The sequence below is a fragment of the Mesoplodon bidens genome, assembly GCF_964165515.1.
Source record: "Mesoplodon bidens genome assembly, chromosome: Y".
Lineage (NCBI taxonomy): Eukaryota > Metazoa > Chordata > Mammalia > Artiodactyla > Ziphiidae > Mesoplodon > Mesoplodon bidens.
Genome location: NC_138180.1, coordinates 10,741,151 through 10,759,615, shown reverse-complemented (window position 1 = coordinate 10,759,615; position 18,465 = coordinate 10,741,151). Strand labels below are relative to the sequence as shown.

General features: G+C 59.9%; 1 protein-coding gene across 2 annotated transcripts; it reads left to right on the top strand.

Annotated features, from left to right (window-relative positions):
- Positions 1-232: 232 nt before the first annotated feature.
- On the top strand, positions 233-18,206 carry LOC308609754 (WD repeat-containing protein 5-like). Of its 2 annotated transcripts, XM_081223466.1 has the most exons (15): positions 233-248; positions 928-981; positions 2,765-2,941; positions 3,617-3,725; positions 3,933-4,006; positions 4,657-4,746; positions 4,943-5,032; positions 5,166-5,249; positions 8,862-8,917; positions 12,927-12,973; positions 15,110-15,185; positions 15,809-15,842; positions 16,106-16,180; positions 16,631-16,718; positions 17,683-18,206. In XM_081223466.1, exons 3-15 carry the CDS (start codon positions 2,861-2,863, stop codon positions 17,781-17,783), a joined length of 1,005 nt encoding a protein of 334 aa, XP_081079592.1. In that variant the 5' UTR covers positions 233-248; positions 928-981; positions 2,765-2,860; the 3' UTR covers positions 17,784-18,206. The 2 variants fall into 2 exon arrangements, with proteins under 2 accessions (XP_081079592.1, XP_081079591.1); XM_081223465.1 differs by lacking the exon at positions 233-248 and having other exon boundaries at positions 883-981.
- Positions 18,207-18,465: the final 259 nt, after the last annotated feature.

Here is an 18,465-nt window from a genome sequence, read left to right as displayed (position 1 = left end):
GGAGGCACGGGCAGCACACTGTCCCTTTAAGGCGTTGAGCCAGGCCGAAGCGTTCTGCTCCTCTCCGCTCCCCGTAGCTGCCTTCCGAGAGGCCGGCTTTGTGCGTTTGCCACGCCCCGCACGCGCGCATGCGCACTGTTGTTCCCCCCCCCCCCGCACTGCCTAGCTGAGCTCGGCCCGGCTCCCGCCCAGGCGGCGGACGACGCGAAGCCTTGAGCGCCCGCCCCCATCCCCCAGCCGCCCGGCAGGTAAGTGGGGACCGCCCGGCCGGCAGGCACGCCCCGGGGGCGCGGGACCGGGGCCGACGCTGGCTCCCCCCGCGCCGCCCGCCGCCGCACGTGTTCCGGCGGGCCCGGCCCGGCGCCGGTTCAGCCCCGCCGGGCCTCCCGGCGCAGAAGCCCCGCGCCCGCTGCCTCGCCTCCGGGCGCCCGCTCTAAGCCCCTCCTCCCCACCGAGCGACCGGGCCCCGGCGGCCCCCTCCCCTGACCCGAACCAGCCCCAAACGGACCCGCACGGACCGCCGAGTCCCGGGGACCCCCGGGTTCTCCCGCCCCCAGCGGTCAGGTGACAAGCCCCCGGCCCCGGGACTGTGACTTCCTCCTGCAGCCGCCGTGCGTCCCCCCTTTGCCTCCAGAGAAAGACCCCTGAGCCGCCGAGCTTGGATGTGGCGCGCTGTCTGCTCGTCTCTGCTGCAGAGGCGCCCTCACCCTAACCTGCTGCTCACCCCCAGCCGGGGGCAGCCAGGCCGCATCTCCCCCCGCGCGAGCCCGGGGCCCAAGGGGTGCGGGGCTGCCGGCATGAAGGGAGAGACCACCACGCTCTTGCCCTGGAGTCTCAGAGCCCTTCCAGTCTGGCCTGCGAGAGCCATTTTGGGGGATGTGGAAGATGCTCCCCGGTAGCCTCCTCACCCTGTTTCTACCCGCCCAGGTCCGCTGTCGACACTGCCTCTGAGGTTGGCCGGGCCCCGTAGGAGGCGGAGAGGTAAGCCAGAACGCCCGCGTGTCTGAGAACCCAGGTGGGGTACGGAGAGCCGGGTTCCCTCGCTCTCAGTGGGCCTCGTTACCGCCCGTCTTCCCACACCCAGGGGCCCAGTCTCTGGGGTGGAGCCTAGTAATTTGCATTTTACCGGCAGCCCGGGAGAGCTTCTCTCCGAAGCTCTCCGAAGAAGTTCGGAAGCTTAGCCTTGGGTGGTGTGGCTCACCTAGGTGCCGAGAGGGAGTAGGTAGCAAGTGATCTGGAGGCGGCTCCGAACGTTGAGTCGAGAAGTTGTATTTCTAAAAGTTTGCTGAATTTTTGTGTTGATGTTTTTTGTGTTAATGTTTTGCTGGCCGAAGTGTTGGGTAGGGGTTGAGCTGGGAGGGGTTGGGCACCTTTCCTGTAAGACCACCGTTTGCGGGAGTCACACCACACCTCCTGGTGGGTCTTGATTTTTACTCTAGAAGGAGCTGCTCAGGCCTCTGGGCTGCCCTTTCCACGCCAGATGGATCCTCTTCAGTTCCCACTGGTGTTTAGGTTGGACGGGCCCCGGGCTTCCCTCCTCTCAGCCCTAGTTGTGGTCTGCCTTTCTCAGATGCTAGGTTCTGTGAAACAGACCATCCAGCTCTCGTCCTTGGCTCCTTTCCCCCCACTTGTCCAGCCCCCCCAGGGGAGGGCAGCACTTGGGTTAATTGGCACGGCCTGCCTGCGCTAAAGATAATCACCAGGTAGGCAGCGTTTCCTGAGCACCAGCTTTTTGCTAGGACTTTGCCCCACCGGCAGCTTTCTTGACCTGCCCCTCCCCTCCCCGCCCCTACTGCTTGGGCTTTGAGTGCTGCCGGGTCCACTCCTGGGCCGGGATCCTCGCTGCAGGTAACCAGCTGTGGCCTCATGGGGTTGTCTGCACAGCTGTGTTGCATTGTGATTTCGCTCCCCTGCTCTTGGATGAAGAGTTTAGGATGTGCTCTTTTTGATGGCTTCTGTTCGGCCTTGGTGCGACAAGGAGCCCGTGCAAGCTTCCAGTTTTAAGCGCCGAGCTAGAATTTACCAGGTGTGACCGCATTGGGTTAACGGTGGTGCCCAGCTTCTGGGGGGTGGCTGGCCGGTGATGCTTGCCGGCTGCCTTGGCTTCTCTGGAAAGGCGCCGTCCCTTGTTTCAGAGTCACCTGGCGACTCGGCTCCCGTCTGTGCTTTCCGGCTGCGTCTTGTCGTTGCTTCACCAGGGACGGAGAGCCTCCCGGCTGTTAGCGTTTTGGAAGCAGCCTTGTGTCTGCAGCCTACACGCGGCGACCTTGGAGTCCCGGGAGGTGTGGACCACTGGGGCCTGCTCTTGCGTGTTCAAACGTGGATGTTAGCGCTTTTGCATCACTTGGGATGCATTTAAGGATTTGGATGAGTTCCCAAACTTCTGCACCCTGTAGCTCGGTCTCCTGTAATTTGGCGTGTTTGTTTCCTGACAAGAAGTCTTTGATTTGTTTTTTTTTTTTTTAAATGTATCAAGGGCTCCTTGAAGAGAATTACGTTTTGTCTGCCTGGACTGTGCTGCATTTCAGACATGCGGGTAACAAAATAGGAAGCACCCCGGAAGGTGGGTCTTGGACTCTGATCACAGAAGGGACGAGAGCAGCACAGTACCTGCAAAGGACTAGCGAGGAGTTACGTGCAGAGGATGCTTAATTTGGAACGGCACCTGCTGCAGAGCTCAGTGAGGTGGTCAGATTTTTAAAACTCTTTTTCCTGGAAATTAATTTTTGAAGTGTGGTTTATTGGCCTCGGTCCCCCACTGTAGGTTTGGATTAGCAGACAGCCCTTGCCACTGTGCGTCCTCCACTCGGAGCTGTGAACGCTCTACCTGCGTCGCCCTGCCTTGGTGGGCTGCAGAGCCATGGCAACCGAGGAGAAGAAGCCCGAGGCTGAGGCCGCCCGAGCACAGCCCACCCCGTCGTCATCGGCCACGCAGAGCAAGGCACGTCCCTGAGGGCTCCTGGGCACGAAGGCTGGGAGACCCTCGGAAATATTTCAAGCCCGGAACTCTGTTCCCTCCACACACACACTTAAATATTGCCAGTTTTTACTCCAAACTACATTCCCAGCCAGTCCAGTGCTGACTGTGGGCCGTGTCGGGGATTCCCAACCTGTCACCTGGGGAGGGGGCTTCACCAGCAGTACACATCCTTGGTCTTGATCGTAAGAGTCTGTGTGGGACCCGGGAAACGCCTCTTGTTCAGCACCTTGCCCCTGGCCTGCACAGTTTCCTGCGGAGGGCGGTGTGCAGACCCCTCCTGTAGACCGCAGGTGGGCCTCTCACCAAGGGCACAGGCCTTCAGGTGTGCGTTGGGGAGCCTGACCTCAGGTGGATGGGCTGCCGAAACAGGGCTGGGGCTGCCGGAGGTTCCAGCTGCACTGCCGGGACTGCCTGGAGGGCGGCCTGGGTGACGGGGCTTCAGGAGAGGCAGGGCTTGTGAGGGGCACTCGGAGCCCGGGTTTAGGCAGGTGCACCCCGGTGGACGAGGGCTCTGGGAAGCGCCGTCACAGGGTAGGTGTGAGCGTGACATTCGGCCTGGGCGCCAGCTCCACGCCGGCGATCGGTGGGTTTGGACAGTGGTGGTTACTTTTCGCTGACGTGTCCTCTCTTTAACAGCCCACACCTGTGAAACCGAACTACGCTCTGAAGTTCACCCTGGCCGGGCACACGAAAGCCGTGTCCTCTGTGAAGTTCAGCCCGAACGGGGAGTGGCTGGCGAGTTCGTGTAAGTGCCCCTGGGGCTTCCCTGCCTGTCCCCTTGACGTGCCCGTGCCGGTTGTGACTCTGAAGGGACGGGCCCAGGCCAGGGGGGAGGCCTGGGGGTGGGTGCCGAGGACCGCGGCTCCCTATGGGAGGCCTGTGTTGCGGGCAGCCCAGATTTTGGCCCCTGGATGACTGGAGACCTCGGTTGCTTTTCATTCCTTTCTTTCAGCTGCAGATAAACTCATTAAGATTTGGGGAGCATACGACGGGAAATTTGAGAAAACCATCTTGGGTCACAAGCTGGTAGGTCTCAACCCTGGGCCGAAGTTGCTGCTGGACGTGGGTTGGGGCCCATCTCCCGGGCTTATCAGGTTAAGATTGAACCTCCCTGCCCCCAATTTTTGGGATAGTTACTTGCCTCTTGGTTTTTTTAAAAATTAGTTAATTAATTTTTGGCTGCGTTGGGTTTTCACTGCCGTGAAGGGGCTTTCTCTAGTTGCGGCAAGCGGGAGCTGCTCTTCGTTGCGGTGCGCAGGCTTATTGCAGTGGCTTCTCTTGTTGTGGAGCCCGGGCTCTAGGCACTCGGGCTTCAGTAGTTGTGGCGCGCAGGCTCAGCTGCTCCGCGGCATGTGGGATCTTCCCGGACCAGGGTTCGAGCCCGTGTCGCCTGCATTGGCAGGCGGATTCTCAGCCACTGCACCACCAGGGAAGCCCGCCTCTTGTTTTTCAAGCAGATCGTTTTGACCTCCCCAGATGAGTTTCTGCCCAACTGTGAGGCCTGGCAGAGCCACGGAGTACAGGCTTCTGGGCCCGGCCTGCGGGTTCAGTCTATATGGTCAGCACGAACTAGAGGGAGTGACTTGCTTAGTTATGTTCAGTTGGACGTTGAGGATTTGACTTTTGCTGGCTAATCCCATTTTGCTCAGATAGTGACCGTGTGTTTCCTCCCCCAGGGAATATCTGATGTGGCCTGGTCCTCAGATTCTAACCTCCTTGTTTCTGCCTCAGATGACAAAACCCTGAAGATATGGGACGTGAGCTCGGTAAGCCGCACGGGCCCCTCCTTGGGAAGCGTGTGCGTTTGGGGAAGGGGCTTGGGGTGGGACTGCGTCTGGGGAGCAGCCGTGCTTGTTGTCAGAGGGGCTTTACAGCTGTGGCGGGTCAGGTGCTGATGGGTTTAGCCGATATTTGAAGAAATAACTACTGGGAATGACTTAGTCTCACAATACTTCCTCTCAGGGAAAGTGTCTGGAAACCCTGAAGGGACACAGCAATTACGTCTTTTGCTGTAACTTCAACCCCCAGTCCAACCTCATCGTCTCGGGCTCTGTGAGTTTGGGGCCTCCCCAGGGGCGGGGGTGAGCGGGGGGCCGTCCTGGGTTGCTCTGGGGGCTCGGGGGACAGCGAGTCTGTCACCTCCGTCCCCCCGGAGAACCACTGCCACCTGCCCCTCTGTCTCCAGTTTGACGAAAGCGTGAGGATATGGGACGTGAAGACGGGGAAGTGCCTCAAGACCTTGCCCGCGCACTCGGACCCCGTCTCAGCTGTGAGTCCCCCCCGCCCAGCCAGTTCGCGTCGCTCGCCCGACAGCAGGGCCATGAGCGGAGACTGGGCTCAGGGTCCCGTGCCTATGGGAGGCGGGGCGGGGAGGCGTCCCTGCACGGAGGCTTACAGAACAGGCGGGGGCAGCGTGGGTGTCGCGTGGAGCCACCTTTGGGTGGGTGGGCAGAGGGCCCTGGGGTCCGGGTGGCCCAGTCATGGGTGAGGCGGTGGGAAGGTGGGACCCCGCGAGCGTGCTGCACGCGCGGTCCAAGGCTGCCGCCAGTGCGCAGGATGAACAGGCAGGGGTTAAACTACATGCGTGTCATAAACGGCTCCATTTACAAACGGCCAAAGTATTTCTTTGTCAGCAAAGAGCCCGAAGTGGTTCCTTAGCCAAGTTTGCCTTTTGAAAAGTGGAAGGGGTCACGTATAAACAGCTTGTTCGCTGTTACTGAGCAGATGGTCCTCCTCAGGTTCTAGAATTGTGGAGGTGAGTGACTTTAAGTGGCTTCAGCCTTGGAAGGCCTTTGTCCAGCGGAGGCCGTGGGCAGAGTCCTGACCCCTTGGGGGACACGTAACGTGTGCTGGTCGAAGCTGCCTGGCGCAGTGCTGGCCCTGTGTCACGGCCGGTGCCTGCGGCTGCGGGGAAGGCGCCCTTGCCGTCTGGGCTCCGGGCCCTCCTGAGCCTGTGCCGTCGCCCCTCTGTCCTCCACGCTGGGGGCCCGGTCTGAGCCGAGCTGGCTTCCAGACATGCCGCAAATGGGCACGTGTGAAGTAACCAGGAGACACAAGGAGTGAGGGCCGTGAGTTGAAAGAGTTCTGTCTGTGTTGCAGTGGTCAGGGATGGGGCTCTGATCGCAAACGATGGTAGGATTTTTAAAGTCTTTGCTTCTTACAAAAGTGACGTGTGCTTATTTTAAAAAAGGCAAGAGGCAACGTAGCGCATAGCAAATCAGAGTCTCCTGAGCTCCCATCCTCAGAGGCAACTGCGCGCAGCTGGCAGCTACCGTCTGGGTGTTTTGGTTTTTTAAGTGCGTGTTTCCCAGCCCACCCCCTCTCGTTGGATGGCGGTGGTGCTACAAGACAGCGGCATCCTGTTCCAGCTTGTGCACTGCGGAAAGGTCTCGGGCACCTTCCGGCTCTGTGCCTGCAGGTGCTTGACATTCTCTGTCATCCCCCCGTGGATGCTGGCTTGTGACTTGCACTTTATGGAGAGAAGTGCAGTGCACGTCTGTTGAACAGCCTTGCACGCTTGTGCCACAGCGTTTGCGGGCAGGTGTTGGGGGAGCACCGGGTCTGCGAGTGGTCAGCCTTTGCGAGGCCAGTCCTGGATCAGAGCCCTCGGGGTGTGTGGGCTTCCTGCGGTCTTCCGCCCCCTTGAGTCCAGCTGCTGACCCCTGCCTGCACTCCCCCGTGTCAGTGCTTTCCTGAAGTCCCTGCTGTGCCCTTCATCCATCCCGCCCCCTCTCCGCAGCTGCTGGCCTCTGCATTTGCCTCACTTGCCCACTCTCTCCCTCCTCGGTGCGCCTGTAGGTGTCACCTCCAGAGAGCTCAGCGGCTGTCCGTCTGAGTCGAGACTTGGCGTCCCCACTGGGGTCTGTCTCGCCCCCCGCTTCCTTCTGGGTGGCACTGACTTCCTGGCCATCTTGCCCCTCACACCTGCACGCTGGTGTGCCGGCGGTGCTGTCTGGACGTGGCTGGAACAGAGCAGAGCGTGGCCCTGGTGGGGCAGGCTTTGGGGCCCCATGTCAGCTCGTCATCACCCAGCGAAGGGGCTTTGATCAGATCATAGTTTGCAGGTTCAGAGGGATGAGTGTGATGAGATCCGCTGCTGTGAGTTTTAGGGAAACCGGCTTTGGGAGGTTGACAAGCACGTGGCTCAGGTTGGCGGGGGGCGCCGTGAGCACCGCCGGGGGCGTAGGATGAGGACAGTGACAGCGGCTCTTCACGGGCCACGCCAGCCACGCGGAGGCTGCCAGCCACACAGGTAGCACCGCAGGCTGAGACATGCAGGAGTGGGCAGTATGTAAGCTTCCAGCTTCTGAAGGTCCAGTGTAAGGGAAAGAACGTACAGTGTCTCGTTTATAACTTTAGCACCGGTTACGTGTTGAAGTAGCATTTCAGGTATATTGGGTTAAGTAGAAACCTGTCAGGTTTGTTTCACCTGTTAACTTCCCTACTGCAGTGGCTAAGAAGTTTAGATGGCACACGTGGCTCCATCACGGGCCCCTCGACAGTCTGGACAGTGGTTCTCCAAGCGTGGTCCCCAGACTAGCCTCTGTTGGGACTGTGCAAGACATGTAGATTCTCGGGGCCCAGCGCTGGGCTTTGACAAGCCCTCCAGGTGCTTCTGCTACACGTGGGTTTGTCCCCTGGGGACACCTGGCACCGTCTGGAGACATTTATGTTGTCAACAACCAGATGGTACTGACATGTCGTGAGTCAAGGGCGGGGGAGCTGCTACACAGGACAGCCCATAGCAACGGAGCATGTGAACCGTGTGTCAGTGGTGTGAGGACCAGACGCTGGTCTGAACTGTGGTGGCAGGCGGGCGGCCCCAGCCCCGTCCCCGAGAGGTTGACCTGGGGCGCGACCCCCCATGGGACAGGCATCACACGTAGCAGGAAAGAGGGCATTCCAGTGGGGAGCGGGGGTGTCGTAAAAAGGCTTTTCCTGCCCAGGACTCGAATGAAAACGACGGGAATTTATGATGAAATGTCACTTCGGACGTTGCGACTCCTTCTGTATACACTGAGATTCAGCTGGAAAAAAGAAAGAGGACAAACCCAATGGCAAACCACTTAGGAGGAAGGGACCGCTCACGTTGCCATTTCTTTATCAGAAGGTGTATCTCGCCTGTCTCTGTGGTGGGCAGTTAGGCATTCAGATAAAATAACTGGTGTGGACATATCACAGGTCGGCTTCTGGGCCCGGCACCTGATCTGGACATCGCACCTCTTCCCAGGCACAGAGTTTGGAGCAGCCTGGATCTTGTTCCTGCCCCGTCTGCAGAGCTCGAGTGTCCCAGGGGTTGGTGTCCGGGCCCTCGGAGCAGTAACCTGGCCGTCTTGTGGTTCTGGGGGTGCTCAGCTGGCAGGGTTATGCGGGTGGGAAAGCTCCGGAGTTTCTGAATAAGTGGGCATCCTTCTCCTGACTCTTCTGCTTTGTTCGATGGAAGTCGGGGAAGCCCTGGTCCTCCTGCCCCCACGGCCGTGTGGGTCCACAGACACGCTCTGGGCAGTGGGGCCTCTCCACGGAGCCAGCAGGTCTGGGTCGGTCGAGTCTGTTACTCTTCAGTGGTGCGTCTTGTAGTAAGTGATTTAAATACTAAAGACGTGTTTCAGGGTTGGTTTGCTTTCTGTGGTTCAGTCTTCCGTCGTGAAACAGACTGACGGTTACTTGAGACACCAGGTAAAAATGACCATTTTATCCACATTGCTTGTGGTCTACGTTAGAATCCTTGGGAAATCAGAACTTAAAGCTCACTCAGAATGCAGCAGGGTGTGTGTCCCTTTGTCGGGGGCCGGTGAACGGAAGGCCGTCCAGGTGAGGCGCAGTCTGTGTTGATGCTCTGAAAGTAAGTTTCTTTTCCCCCCTCCCGCTCCTTCATCCTCAGGTTCATTTTAATCGTGATGGATCCTTGATAGTTTCAAGTAGCTACGATGGTCTCTGGTAAGTGAAAGAGCTTTACTTCGTTGAGTCAGCAAGCATTTAACGGCCTCCCCTTGCACCGTTGTGCCTCTGGGCGTCCAGCGGAAGCCTCTGCCTCGAGGGGCTTGGGCAGGCGGGGTGGCGGTGAGCATGGCCGGGAGAGCGGGCTCCTGTCAGCAGCGAGGCCCCAGCCAGAGACGCGGGGAGGCACTGCCGTCCTGGACGTGGCTCCCCGTGGACCCCGAAGGGTGCGCCTCCCAAGCTCGTGGCGCTGGTGGGGAGGTGGAAGAAAGGTGTGCTGCCGTGAACGTCCGAGAGTGTCCCGTCGGGGCCGTCAGGGTCCTGAACAGGTGTATGAAAACAGGTCCCGTCACGGAGGGTGAGGAGGAAGGGTGGAGGGGGCACCGTCTCCTGCAGAACATCCAGTCTAAGCGGATCACGCTCGTGGCCTTGGCGCTGCTAGTGTAAGTGCCTTCTGGATTCTTTAAGAGACACGAGGGAAGATGCGGAAATAAACGTTTTAAATTTAACTGGGCACACGTGGGTATAAAGCATTAGGTATCTGGGCTTGGAAGGTTGCGTGTCACAGCTCACCTGGTTACCGGGGAGGGGACCCTGGGGAGGGGATGGGGCGGCAGCAGCCACCGGCCAGACCGATGGCCCGAGAAGGACTTCCCAGCTACGCGGGAGAAAGACAGTGTGGCTAGAAATTTGTCTACATTTAGTGAAAATAAAATAGAGAAACTCGAGTAACATAAGTGATAACGTGTAAAAATACCGTGGAAGAAACGGAGCTCAGGGTACTTGCTGGGTGCTACCGTGGCGGGGCTGCCTGAACACCCTCAAGAAAGGCTGTCAGGTTTGGGTTAAAAGCCCTTCTGACTCTTGTTGTTTTCAAGAAACACACCTAAGACGAAGTGATGAGTCAAGGCTCGGAAAAGAAGCGTGGGCAAGTGGGGTTGGGCAGATGGGAAGCAGAGACAAGAGTATCAGCCAGGGAGACGGTGACGGAAACGAACCACCGGGTAGAGTTGACGGGAAGGCTGAGAAAGCTCAGGCACCAGGCCCCATGGCAGCCCAAAGCTGCCTTGGAGAAACTGGAAATATAGGGAGCTGAAACGTTGGTGAATGAGTTCAACGTGCCGCTTTGACTTTGACAGCAGGGGGCTTGGGACTCAGCAGGGCTGCACGATGCCACAGGCTGTGTATTTGCTACCTGAGAGGAGTAAAGTGTGTCCTGTAAACAGAAGTGCTAGTTTTCCTAAGCGTGTGGCACATTCTCAGAATTCCTTGTGGACCGCCTCTAAAAGGTTTCTAAAGAAATCAGGGGAAAGAAAAGCATGCCAAAAAAAAGTAAGAGGAGAGGAAAGTTGTAAAGTTAAAAGGTGGAGAAAGGGGAAAATGACAGGAGAATTTACATAAGCTGTATTCTTAATAAGGCCAATGAAGTGGTCAGCCTTTATAAACCTAAGTAAGGAAAAAGAGCAGAAAAGGGCAAGACTCAATTAGAGGGGATGGGGATTCCCTGGCGGTCCAGTGGTGAGGACTCCGCGCTTCCACTGCCGTGGCCCGGGTTCAATCCCTGGTTGGGAAGCTGATAACCAAGGCGCGAGGCGTGGCCAAAAAATAAAAAAATAAAAAGGGGGTGGAAAAGAGCAGTTTCGGGGGGATGAGGGACGAGCAGGAGGATGCCTGGCCCACCTCTGAGCAGGATGTTTAGACGGGGATTAATTCATACTTCCTAAATTGAGGAAGGGAGTCACCATGGCAGAGATTGGAAAAAGTGATTAAAGGTCTGAAAACTATATGGGTCCTATGATTTTACACTGGAATTGAGTTAAATAACAGAAACTTCTAAGGCTGTTGGAACTGGACCACAGGACAGGATGGGGAGCCCCCTGGTTCATTTCTGGGTCCAGCATGACCTAACTCGCCAGCTTGCTTGCTAGTCCAAAAATGACAGCCACGGAGGACACCTCACTAGTGAATCTTGAGGCCACACAACCCCCAGGACAATGTTACAGACTGAGTCCACAGTGTGTGGAAAAATAGTATTTCGTGACCAAGTGGGGTTTTTGAGTCATGAGACGATTGTAGTAATGTACCAACCAATAGGAAATTGAAAATCTAATAACTATACCAAGAAATTGGAGGCAAAGATCCATATAATTTTCTTACCGGTATAAGTCAGGTAGGCACCTGATAAAATCCAGCAGCCATTCCTAATAAAAACTCTAGCAAAATACGCCAGTATCACAGACCGTTTAACAGAAACTTAATAATCATGTTTATAGTAAGTGGTAACGTGCTAAATCCATTTCTGCTGAAATCGGGCAGAAGTCATGCCCATCTCCTTTAGCATTTGGTGCTATTTGGAATTTCTAGCTAACGTGATAAGAAGATAAAGTCATTGTGTGAAAACTGGATAGAGACTTATCTCTTTGTAGGTGGTACATTTGTATGTTTTTTGTTTTGTTTTGTTTTGTTTTTTTGCGGTAGCGGGCCTCTCACTGCCGAGACCTCTCCCGTTGCGGAGCACAGGCTCCGGATGCGCAGGCTCAGCGGTCGTGGCTCACGGGCCCAGCCGCTCCGCGACATGTGGGATCTTCCCGGACCAGGGCACGAACCCGTGTCCCCTGCATCGGCAGGCGGACTCTCAACCACTGCGCCACCAGGGAAGCCCGGGATGTTTTTTAAAACTTAAAAGTCACGTGTTAGTACTTTTACAAATAGGGACTCATTTAAGCCTCATAACCGTCCTGTGACTCGGGTACTGGATGGTCGCCATCCCCGATCCTCGGTTGGGAAGCTGAGGCAGGGATAAGCCCCTGCCCGCCATCCCCCAGCTGGTCAGCGACAGAGCCAGGGTCTGGAGCACACCTCGGGCTCTGGAACCCAGGCTCTGAGCCACCAAGCCTGCTAGTTACAAAACGGACAAGCATTTGGTGAGGTCACTGTTTGCAATTGACAGTTTTTCGCTATCCTGGGAGCTGCCAGTTAGTGGATGAGAACAAGTTCCCCCCATAAGAGTCACAAAAGCATTGGGGGTACTTAGAATATGATTAACAAGAGAGCAAGGCCTGTATGCAGGAAATGGTGAAATGTAACTAGAGGGACACAAAGCAAAGAGGGAGGGACGGGACCAGGCACGTCCTCATCCTGGCGGTGGGGAACACCCGTCTCCTGGGCTGATACGTTGTAAGTGGTTCGATTGAGAACCCCTCCAACTAGATAAAATTAATTTAAAATTCTTAGAGAAGCATAAACTGAGTTCTCTGCCAGTAGAATTAAGAAAACAAACAGTGAGTGGGGGAGTGCTGTTTCTGGGTGTTAAAACCCGAGACACCGTTACTGCGTCCCCCAGGGCGGGATTGGCTCCGAAGGGCCGCAGGTGGGACAGTGAACGCTTGGGTGATAACCCCTGCGTTCCCGTCACCTGTAAAACCCGCGTGCCCTCGACCCAACGCCCGCCCCCATCGCTGGGCATCTGTGCTCCAGAAGTGTCCGCGTGAATACACCGCCACGGTTCCCAAAACAGGGCGTTGTGTTGGCAGAAATCACAGAAACACTGAGATTGCAGCGACGGGATGCCTGGTGCATCCCGTTGGGGAATGGTGGCTCTTTGAGTGGGTTCTCTTGCTCCTGAATAGAGGACGTCCAGAAAAGTGCCTCCGATATCCCGTTTTTATAAAAAACACTCTGCCCCAGGGGCCGTGTGCTTGGCGTGTTTGCGCGTGGAGAGCCCTGCAGGGACGCAGGTCGGGCTGTTGGCCTCGCAGCCGCGGGTGTACAGGGAGGGCCCGGCGTTCCCTTCTGGGCCGTCCCGCCTGTCGCCGAGCACGCTCTCCGCTCTCCGGCAAGAGCACACGCGTGCACTCTGCACGTGCCGCGCCCATTCTGGTCCCCAGGACTCAAGGGAGTGGTTGTGAACGATGACTGGAAAAACGAGATAGGACTGCCTGTGGATTGGTCCTGAAACGTCTGCATTGAGAGCCGCCTGTAGTCACCTGCTGTGCCCGTTGCTTTGCAGCCGGATCTGGGACACCGCCTCGGGCCAGTGCCTGAAGACACTGATCGGTGAGTACTGCCGCCGCCTGCCTGCAGGGGGGCCGTGTCCCCAGGGACAGTCTGCCGCGCGTTGGCTGTGACAGCTTCTCCCATGCTTCCTGCCCTCTGTCTGTGGTTCTCCGGAAGCCTCCCTTTCTCCCCGCTGGGCCTGCTCCCTCTGGGAGGGCTCCTTCTCTCCTGACCGGTTCCATCTCCCATCCGCTCCTTCCTGATTGGCTCTGCCTTCTGGCCTGGCGTGGCGCTGCCCAGCGGTGTCCTCTGAAGGACCCGCGAGACCCTCGGACTCCCCCCGTGCTCAGCAGACCCTTGTCTTCTTGTCTTCCTCCCCGGCCTGGGGACCCTCCGCTTGGGTCATTCCTTGAGCAGATGGGGTCGAGCCCCTGCTCTCCGTGAGCCCTGTCTGCTGGGGGTGCAGAGGTGGGGTGGGGGAAGTGGGCAAGGGGCCCCGAGGTCTCTGCACATGGGGCTGGGCTGTGCCTTGGGGAGGAGGGGAGGGCGGCAGGGAGTGGAGGGACAGCGTGGTCTGGGCGGCAGCTGGTGCTGCTGGGCGTGTGGCCAGAGGATGGCCTTGGGCCTGGGAAGGTGATGGGAGAGATGGAGCCCTGGAGGGGTCCGGTCACTGACTGGGGGGAAGGCCTTTGCAGTGTTGAGTTGAGCAGGCAGGGTCGCCGGGGCGGGGCGCTTACCTGAGCCTCCTGTCCCCGGCTGTCCTGGGAACAAGCGTGGCTGTGAGAGTGCACCGGGGCCACCGTGACAGGACACCGTGGCTGCACGGCTTCAATAGCACAGACCCGTCCCCACCTCCTGCTCTGACAGGGATGCCAGTCAGACTGGCTTGGGCGCTCCCCCGCCCCCCGCCTTATTTTAACTTAGCCCACCTCCAGGGCGCTGTCTCCGAGGTGCCGGGCTAGGGCTTCAGCAGGAGAACTGGGGAGGGACATAGTGGTCTCTGTGGTTTTCTTGCTCTGCGAGGGGGGCCACCCTTCTGACGTGCGTCCTTCCCCCCCACCGCGGCATCTCCCCGTGTCTGTCGCGCTGTCTTCCCCCCCGAGGCCTGGGCGGCCACCTCTGCCCAGCAGGAAGTGTCCTCGTGCCCAGGCGGCCGAGCGCGGGCAGTCCCTGCAGCCGCCCCACAGCTGGGCGGGAAGCCGAGGCCAGAGAGGTTGACAGCCGGCAGCAGCGAGCGGTCTGGGGCCGGGCCGGGAGGGGTGGTGGTGAGCGGAGTCCCGTCCTGTTTCTAACCTCGGGTCTAGGGTGTTAGAACCTCGGGCGTTGACGGGCCAGCCCCGCGGTGCTTCACTGTCGGAGCCTGATTAGACCTCTGGGCACTGCCTCCCGTCGTCCGAGCTGGGGGGGTGCGGCCTTCCGTGTGGCCCCGCGGCCGGGTGGCCCTCGCCGGCCTCTCGTGGGCGTTTTCAGTGGCTGGGACCAGCCGGAGGGAGCAGAGGCCGCCGGTGCGCGGGGGGCAGGCCTGGGCCTCCCGGGGTGGTGACGCGCGTGCCGCTCCCCGCCTGGTGCTCGGGACACGTGGCCACGCCGGCCCCCCACCAGGGCACGCGCCCAGGGCTCTCCTCGCTCAGGCTGGGACACACGCCTCCCGAGGAGGCGTGGGACCGTCACGGAGCCCCAGCGCCTCCTGGGTGCGTGCTCTCGTGCCAGCAGCCGAGAGGGTGGCAGGGCCTCTGACCCGCCTTCCCAGGGCCACTCCAGGGCGTGCGCTCTGACCCCAAGTGTCGGGAGCAAGGGTGCACTGTGACGTCACCAGGGTGCTTTCCAGGGAGAAATTACGCGCCTTCCACTATAACCATGCAACCGGAGAGCGCCCGCCCGAGCCCCTGTGTTCTCAGGGGGATAGTTTCTCGGTTTAGCTGGGTGTTTGCAAGCTCTCTCCTGTGAGGAAGGCGATCCCGAGGCCGACTGGCCGCAGGGCCTTCGCTCCTGAAGTCCTAGTGTCACGGGGTCACTGGGAGAACCGGCTCTCACACTGGCACGAGCAGCGGGTGAGGGAGGTGGCTGGCCCTGGGGGACGCCCGCGAGGGGCGGTGTCGGCACAGGTGGCGGTGGCCTCTCCGGGTGGCGGTGAGGGAGCCCCCCTTCCCGGCAGAGCCAGTGCCCCGCTGGCAGCCATCTCTGTGCTCCGTGCAGACGATGACAACCCTCCCGTGTCGTTTGTGAAGTTTTCTCCGAACGGCAAGTACATCCTGGCCGCGACCTTGGACAAGTAAGTGCTTCCGTCCCCGGCGCGGCGTGAGTGGCCAGGCCGCCGCCCCCCAGGGCCAGATGCCAGCGTGGAAGGCGATTCATCCCGCTGGGGCTGGGCTCCGGACTTGGGTGCCACGCTGCGAGGGCCCGTCTGTGCGGGGGCTGGATCTCAGGTTGTTGGCTCCGTGGTCACCGTGGCCCGTCCTGTCTGAGGCGGTGGCGGGCACGGTGGCCTCGAGGTGCTCCCCGGTCTGCCCGGGCACCCTGCTTCTCCCCCGACAAGCTTCCGGGCAGATGTCCCCGGCCGCCGGGCGCCCTCCTGGGAGGTGGTTGGCGCTCTGCCTCCTGTGCCCCGCGGGCTGCCCTCAGGTGGGCTTGCAGGGTCGGCCCCCACGGGAGAAGGAAGGACTGCCCTAGCCGGGGCTTCTCCTGTCCCTTTCTGGCGGCAGCGAGGACCCCTTACCGGCTTAGGGACACTGAGTAGCTTCCTTTAGAAAAGTGTCTTTGACCCACAAATGCCTGGAGGTACCACACTCTGCTCGGGTGTCCTCACGGTCCCTGGACGCCGTGCGGGGCACCTGCACCCGGAGGGGGTGGGGCGGCCGCGGGGGAGCGCACTGATCCTCCCCCTCTGCCTTGCAGCACGCTGAAGCTCTGGGACTACAGCAAAGGCAAGGTGAGCGGTGGGCGTGGGCTCGCGGAGGGGTCGTGCGGGGTCCTGGGCTGTGGCCAGAGGGGCCCAGAAAGCAACTCTGTCGCTATGGTTTGGTGCACGTTGCCTGACGACTCAGGTTAAAGCCTGACCTGGGCGGGTTGTGCGGTGGGGGTCACGGTGCTCTTCAGAGCCGTCCAGTCGGCTGTAAGATGCCTGGACGGGGGCAGCACCTGGGATGCATGCAGGGCGGTCGTGACTGAGCAGACGTCCCCTGGCCGTTTCAGTGCCTGAAGACGTACACGGGCCACAAGAATGAGAAGTACTGCATATTTGCTAATTTCTCTGTCACTGGAGGGAAGGTAAGTCGTCTCCCAGCTCAGGAGCTGCTCCGCCCCCTTCGTGAGACGGGCCTTGTGCTCTCACCCACAGAACAAATAGGAATTTCCTGTTTTTTAACCAAAACGAAGTCACGCCACACAAAGTGCTGGTGACTCTCACTTGTTTCGGGGTGTCCTGTCCCGGCTGCTGGGGGCCCACAGGCTCAGTTGTCACACTGAGGCCTCCTGGAAGTCGGTCCCCGGTGGGTTCTCGTCCCTCGTGGGTGGCCCTCGCCAACCCTCAGGCTCAGACTGAGGAGCTGCCGGGGACGAGCAGCCGAGCCGTGAGTGACGGCAAATGTCCAACATGGCGATGGGGGGAGGGCGGGGGCTCTGGGCCCGCACGGGGGCGGGTGTGCCGGGGGGTGCAGGGCACTGTCCATCCACGTGTGCGCCCTGACCCCGCGTTCTCCCCCCCTCGTCTGCGACCAGTGGATTGTGTCGGGCTCAGAGGACAACCTGGTCTACATCTGGAACCTGCAGACCAAGGAGATCGTACAGAAGCTTCAGGGCCACACAGGTGAGCTCGGCATGTGTGCCGCCGCCCTCCTGCACCTGGTGCCCTGGGAAACCCGACCCAGCGCGTGTGGGCACCTTGGGCTGCCTGCTCCGCCTCCTCTCCTCGCCTGCGGGTGACTGGGGGATGCTGCCCGTTTTGGGGCTGCTTTCGGGGGGGTGGTCTGGTCCTGGCTCCCGCAGGCTGAGGCCACATCCCAAGGCCACAGCCTTTAACCTCTTCTTCCTATCGGCCGGGCTGCCCGGCCCCACAGCCCACGCGGGCACTGTGGCCTGTCCCGTGTGGAGGTGAGGCGTGGAAGTGGGGCGGGGAGCAGGGACGCCTGCCGTCCCCCTGGCTGCTCCGGCTCCTCCGGGGCTCTTCCCCCGTGCTCAGTGGAGAGTGGTGTTGAGCCATTTGAGAATCAGATCGGAGTGACACCCTCTTCCCTAAGAAGGCAGCTCCGCCTGGGAGCAGGGCCTGACCCTGGAGGCCGGCACCGGCCTTCGGCCTCCATCGTTGGCCTGTTAACTTCTGCTCCTCTGCTGTGCGGGCAGGACGCTCAGAGGCTCATTTGAAGCCACTCAGGCCAGAGGGAAAATTCTGGGGTTCATTTTATTTAAAAGCTACAAACACATTAACCTGACGGACCCCAAGAGGCAGGCAGCTCGCGGGATCTGCCGTCCCCGCCCTGGTGGACTCGCAGAGTTGGCCCCTCGGGGCGTCCTGTGGCCCAGCGCTGTGGAGGGGGGCAGCCCCGGGCTCTGGTCCAGGTGCAGAGGGTGCAGTGTTGACACCGTGAGACCGACAGCGGCCCCCCAGCTGTGCCCCTGGCCCGTGTGGCGCCCCAGCCTCCGGGCTGGGTTCTGGGCTGGGTGCCCCGCTGTCTTCCTGCTCGGGCCCTGGGCTCTCAGTGCACCACGGGCGGGGCCCTGTGGGGAGGGGCCGGGTCCAAGGAATGAACTGGTTGTCGCCGTCCCGTTTCCAGATGTTGTCATCTCGACGGCCTGTCACCCGACCGAGAACATCATCGCTTCGGCCGCCCTGGAGAACGACAAGACGATCAAGCTCTGGAAGAGTGACTGCTAGGCCCGCCGTGCGGAGGGACTGTCAGGAAGCCCACCTGGGTTGGCGAGAGTGCAGCTCTCGGAGGGGCTCCCGTGGTCCAGGCCCAGGGCCCGGAGGGGCCTGGGCCTGAGCCGCCTCTGAAGACGACTTGGCTGGGGCGTGTCTCCCACTGGAGGGTTCTAGAAGTTGCTGGTGAAGTTTCTCGCCAATTCCTCTCTCACCGTTGGGGAAGAGTTCCTAGTCTGTTTTGTGTTCAAAGAGAGTCAACAGAAATTAATTTTTTATTACAAAAAGGTGAAGTTCAATTTACCACGAGTTGTGTGTTCTTCCAGTAACTGTCCTGTACTGTTTATGCGATTTTATGACCCAGTGCCAGTGCTGTGACCATGGCTGTGTTGCCACCACGGCTTCTGGCCGCCAGCCTGGCCCGCCCGAACTCGGGGGTTGCCCCTGTCAGTGCTCAGCAGATGCTCTGGAGACACTGTCCCACCTGTAGCAGTAGCCACGTGTCTTGAGTCTTTCTGGGAAGCGCAGAGCGGTGTGCACTGATGACCGCGTAAAAGCCTTCTGTGTTTTGGGGTTGTTGCCCCTGTGCTGTTGGCGTGGCGACCACACTCAGGGCTTCCGTTTGTCCCACAGGTGGTCACACTACAGGCAGCCCCTCGGGCTGTAATGCAGGGAGGGTCGTGTGTGCGTGTGGCAG

Bases quoted from the DNA above. Each gene is read 5' to 3' on its own strand.
- LOC308609754 (XM_081223466.1), top strand. From the start codon at position 2,861: ATGGCAACCGAGGAGAAGAAGCCCGAGGCTGAGGCCGCCCGAGCACAG. The intron at 5,033-5,165 runs GTGAGTTTGGGG...CTCTGTCTCCAG, and splicing joins ACCTCATCGTCTCGGGCTCT to TTTGACGAAAGCGTGAGGAT. The intron at 12,974-15,109 runs GTGAGTACTGCC...TGCTCCGTGCAG, and splicing joins GTGCCTGAAGACACTGATCG to ACGATGACAACCCTCCCGTG.